This window comes from Orbicella faveolata, unplaced genomic scaffold, assembly GCF_042242905.1.
Source record: "Orbicella faveolata isolate gen_17 unplaced genomic scaffold, um_ofav_v1 contig_47, whole genome shotgun sequence".
Taxonomy (NCBI): domain Eukaryota; kingdom Metazoa; phylum Cnidaria; class Anthozoa; order Scleractinia; family Merulinidae; genus Orbicella; species Orbicella faveolata.
Window position 1 is genome coordinate 17,240,001 of NW_028301577.1, and position 5,468 is coordinate 17,245,468.

Below are 5,468 nucleotides of genomic sequence, written 5' to 3' on the forward strand. Positions count from 1 at the left end.
ATTTGTTGTTTTAACTGTATACTTGTCATATCGATTAAAAGCAGTCTGCTGATCCTACAAACAGCAAAGGAAGGCCGCAAAGCCTTCACCTATCGCTTGTGCGACTTACTTGTCTATCTAAACTTGTATGTATGGAGGATATGTTCTTATTATGAGTTTGCCCCTGAACGCAATTTTATCCGATACTGTTTAAACCAAAATCCACCCCTAAATCTTCTTTTAAAAGCTCCAATTAAAAGCACTCCGTTTGACCTACAAACAGCAAAGGAAAGCAGCAAAGGAACTCCCTGAGTGCATTTCGCTTCCACGGGGGGATAAAAAGTGCGCGACATAAGCGCACGGACATAAGCGCGACAAACTATGCGAAATCACTATCCAAAGGAATGCATGCTTGCCAGCATAAAGCGATGACGTCACACAATACGTCATCGCTTAAAAATGTTGTAACCCCCGAAAGAGCAGGTGTCATATTACACGCCTACCCCCCCCCCCCCTCCCATGACGGCCACCTCTCTATAACTACCACTTTCCTCTGTCCCCAAGATAGCCATTGTAGAAAGGTTTAACTGTAGTTTGGTAATTTCATTTTTAGGTTCTGGCGTGTCCAAACGAGACAACAAAGGTGTTCAACCAAGTCAGCGCCAGCAGTAATCTGGATTACATTGTAGCTGTTGCCGACACTAATGTAGTGTGTATATGGAAGAGGCTCAAAATTGAAGACGGTAGTTCGCCTTCATGACAGCGTGACCAAGTCCTTGCTGGAAATCTCCCCACCTCGCCGTATCAGCTCGGACAATTTAGTTTATTTAAACGACGTGAAAATATTCTAATTATCGTTTATAGAAAACACATGTTTAACATTTGAAAGTCTTTAGTGGCCTGTTGTTGTTTTCAGTTTAGCACTGGGTATGTGAGAGGTAATGTACAGTAATGTTCGTTCATTGCAGTTTTATGATTACACCTCTCGGCCTTCTTTGCTGTTCACCGTTCACATCTGAATATTGTGAAGATCTAGAGCAAAAATCTAAAAATTGTAATGAAGAACAACCTTCAGAGTTGCGCTTTCTGCGACTTTTCGAAGTGTTTTTCAACTGTTGTAAGTTTCTTATACTACAAATGAAGTAGAACTTGATGTTTCAGTTTTTAACTGCTGTTCCTTGCGTTTATACAAGAATATCTAGATACTTTCTTATACAAATTGAGGAAATGTCTGGGCCTGGTTGTTTTAAGCACGATTTCTTTTGATACGAGATTTCTTGCTGTTTGTATTGTTATTATTTTTCCCCTCTGGTAATGTGATGTAAGGTTTGCTATGTCGAAATGAAGCACATGAATTAAAGCAAGTCTGAATCGAAGTTCATTTGCTAAAATTAAATACATAATAAGAAAGTGGATGCAAACGCGTTTTCAACGCCACGAGGCGCTGAGCGAAACCTATATAAAAGAAAAACCAGAAATCACTAATTTAAAATTTTATGCTAACCCTGCTCGTGTTGAGATCTTTCTTGGAACAAACGGGCCTCGACATTTTTTACTTTTAGTAGTTTGTTAACAAACTTTCTAGCCTTCCCTTTTGATAAATGATTAATATATCACTAAATCCATGAATACGTAGTTGTGTTATTAAAGAGTAGCTACTTGTAAGGGTTGTGCCATTGTCAATAGTAAATACAAATCGCGGTTAGCTAGTTTACAGTTACATGATAAAGTACCATTTGTACAAAAAACATAAATTAGAGAAATCACAGGGCAGTCAGAAATAAAGTTTCATTAAAATATATTTTTTGTTGTATCAGTTTCTTGATGATCACAGAGGATGGTTTTCTAGCGAATTCCATTTGAGCCCAATTTTATCTGTTAGACTTTTTTTTTAACCCTTCTGACCTTTTTCTTTCCCAAACTTTTTGTCTTTCACTCCGCCCTGGAACTCCCACCGCCCCTGCCCTCTCCCCCTCCTAAAAAAAAAGAAATAAAGAAAGTAAGATATATATAGCTAGCTAGCTAGCTAACTAGAGAGGTAAATTTTGCCGTGTATTTATTTAGGCCAAGTGTTAAGCTCAATATTTAAAGGTTTATATCATCGTTTTGCCGAAAACTTCAATGGAGTAGCGGAGCTCCGGCGGCCCGAATTTGCTTCTGAACGGAACACCATACACGTAAAAACCCATGAATTGCTTTTCTTATGGTCATCACGGTCAGAGGTATTGCTCGTGGGCGCATACGCGCGACGACGACGACGAACGTCGCTCTACATCCATGGCGGCCATAATCCAGCTAATAGTTCGAGGTATTCAGCCTTGGATTACAGCGTGCCTCGTGTGTTAGAGAAATTACAGAACGGTTAACACAGCGGAAAAAGTGGTTGATTCGTTGACCTATGACCGTTACGTTCGTGTACCTAATTTGGAGATGGGCTTTTTACAAGAATCCACAAGGACTTTGTGCAAGTGATCAGCGATGAGAGTTTATACCCGTCAACGACCAGTTACTGATTTATCTCCAAATAAAGTTATTTTTCTATAGCTGTGTGTTCATTTTTGTGAAGTGGAGACAAAATCTCTTTAAAAAGCGTTTATCACAAGAAATCGTCGATTGAATTGTTCTCCGAATGCAAAGTTGCACTAGCGGAGTAGTTAATAGGGAGCTTTATAGATTGAACTACGAGTACGAGATTGCGTACGAGTACGATTTTCGACGTTCAAATCAGTGACGTTTCCAGAGTCCTAGTTAACGTTCTTCGTGCTGGTTTTAGGCAGAGAGGGTAGCTCATGGGATGAAATGGGTATGTGATGTGATAATGTGAAGCCTGAAAACTAGAATTGAAACGTCGCTCTCGTACTCGTACCCAAATCTAAAATTCCCTAATAATAGGGACGTTTAGATTGGGCTACAAGTACGAGTACGATTTTCGAATTTCAAACCAGTGACGTTTCCAGAGCCCTGGCTCTTCATGTTAGGTTTGGGCAGAGAGGGTAACCAGAGACGGATCTAGGGGGAGGATGCAAGGGGTGCGCCGCCCCCTCCCCCCCCCCCCCCCGCGCCTGAGATGAAGCCTTCTTCGTATTCGCTTTTAAAATTTGCATAACCTACGTAGTCAGTTATGCCGTTCCTTTGTGGTGCACCGCCTCCTAACAAAAATTCTGGATCCGCCCATGACGCTCATCGGATGAGATGTGTACGTGACTTGATATCATAAATCCACAAACTAAAATTGAAAAGTCGTTCTTGTACTCGATCAGTACGGACCCGCAAATGATCCCGACCCGCAAATGATCCCCGAACCGCAAATGATCCCAGGACCGCAACTGATTCCACCGCAAAAAGTTTGCAATGGCGTGGACTCCATGAAAAGTCTATGGATGGATACATATTTTCTTAATTATCCTAGGTGAAGAAAAGACAAGCACCTCGGGCATAAAAGCAGCAATAAAAGACGTTTAACATATTGCACAAAATACTAAATTGCATGTGTCGACTGCATAAATTTTTCGTTTACGAAACGCACTGCAAAAAGAAACATGAATCTTTGAAGATGCCTCTGCCATCTAATTAACCGCTTAGAACATTTCCCTGTACATTTGTTATACTAGCGTCCTAGATAGCCATTGGAGATTCCTCCGTGCTAGTTACCGTAGTAAAAATGTAGTCAATCCACTTGGGAATTCTCAACTGTCTCCAAATTTGAGGATATTGTGAACATCCTGTGTTATCATACATCTCAGGCCCGGACCCAATAAAGTCATTCAGGGAAGGATCTAGCTAATTTCAAACACAGGATTTTGTGACGTCGGATACCATTTATAAAGTTGCGAAATTTGCATTCAAATCGTTCATACCGCACATTTTCTTGCGTTTCATATAGTAACTGTTGAATCAAAATATTGTATTATTACTGTGAAACTCAGAAAACCGTGAATATATACCAGAAATATTTAAGGATTATTATTGTGTAGCAAGGAAAAAGCCAATTAAGCGTGAGAAAACTAAACCGCAAACACCGGCGACAATAGGCCACGTTCGATATATAAATATTCTAATATGGCTCCGAGGCTTTCAGGACAAACTTCTATGTTTGGTGGTGTTTTCTTTGTATCCAAGTCTCTTGGGAATTGAAAGACAAAGGAAACTTAAAAAATTTGAAATTTTGACCCGAAAGCCTCGAATCGATGTTAGAATAGTGACATATCGAACGTGGCCTATTGGTTGTGGTTTTGAGGTTTTCTCGCGTGTCCTGAACTTTATTGTGATTGGTTCAGTACCAAATTAACCTTTTGTAATCAAATTTAAATGTTCACGGTTTTCGGAGTTTCACAGTACATGTAATAAAACAAAAAAAGCGATTGCATAAATTTTAAATCCACTGTCCAAATTCCTGAGTCCTCACATTTTCAAATTTTATGGCGAGTCGACCATTTTCGGTCCGGGATCATTTACGGTACAATCTGGGGATCATTTGGGGTCCTGGGGGGTCATTTGCGGGCCTGTACAACGTTTCTTGACTCTCCGCTGTGCAAAGTAACCCCAATATCGTTTCCTCGTTTCTGGAGCTTATTGTTAAAAATGTATTTTTTTTCTTTTGTTGAGGCAATATTTGTCTGAAAGTGTAGAGTAAGCATTTTCGGCCAAAGAGGTGAAAGCTCTCTCTTATCGGAAATTGTGATATTTTAGTGAAGTATTTTACGAGTCCCTTTGGTAATTTTAAGTAACACGCATCAGTTGCACCAAGCACACTTAATGTTATTAGCCTGCGATTAGGCCTACTCGCAGGCAAACTTAATGTGCAAACACTTCAGTAAGCTTCTAGCCTACAGAACAGGCGGATTAGCGGGCAGTGTGCGAAACGCAATACACGAGCGCGGAGCGCGACCACGAGCTCCGCGCTCGTGTATCGCGCTTGACGATCTGCTCCGCTAATCTGCCTGTTCTGCAGGCTAGTAAGCTTCAATTGACCAGGCCAGGCCACTCAGAGCAAAACACGTTATTGATTGGTCCACTTGGACTCACACTCCTTACCTCAGCACTATAATGTGAGAACTCTGTACATGGAATGAAAGCCCAGCAAGCCAAATCTCTATGAGGGACTAATGATATGATCAGAAACTAGTCCTGGCTTTGCCCAGCTAGCGAGAGCAAACGGAAACCATTAATTACAAGATAAGCTGAAGGCAAAGCGCTCTTGGGCGGACCAACAACACGAAAAGTCGACCTGCTGTCATTGAATGAGCAGTAATTCTCAAAGTTTTCATTTTCACCCCGGCACGAATTGTACAGAATTGTAATGTCTTAGTAGTTTTATCAAAGCTGCCCTATCATTGGATGATTCCTACAAACGTGATTGGTAGAAAATCCGCTTACTGAGGGAGGATGTGAAAGTCACGCCCGGACCTGTCGTGAAAGGCTACACACTGAAAAGAATGAACCAAGCGTAGGGAATCTTAACTCGATGCTCTTGATCTCAAGCTAAGAGC

The 5,468-nt window shown here is 41.0% G+C and overlaps 1 protein-coding gene across 1 annotated transcript in view; it reads left to right on the top strand.

Moving 5' to 3' along the window:
- The window catches only part of LOC110064821 (leucine-rich repeat and WD repeat-containing protein 1-like), a 17,764-nt gene extending 15,984 nt beyond the window's left edge, over positions 1–1,780 (top strand). The window contains exon 16 of the mRNA XM_020771921.2: positions 593–1,780. Coding sequence (XP_020627580.2) covers positions 593–739 — 147 coding nt within the window. The 3' untranslated portion in view covers positions 740–1,780. The remainder of the gene's footprint in view (positions 1–592) is intronic.
- The last annotated feature ends 3,688 nt before the right edge of the window (positions 1,781–5,468 follow it).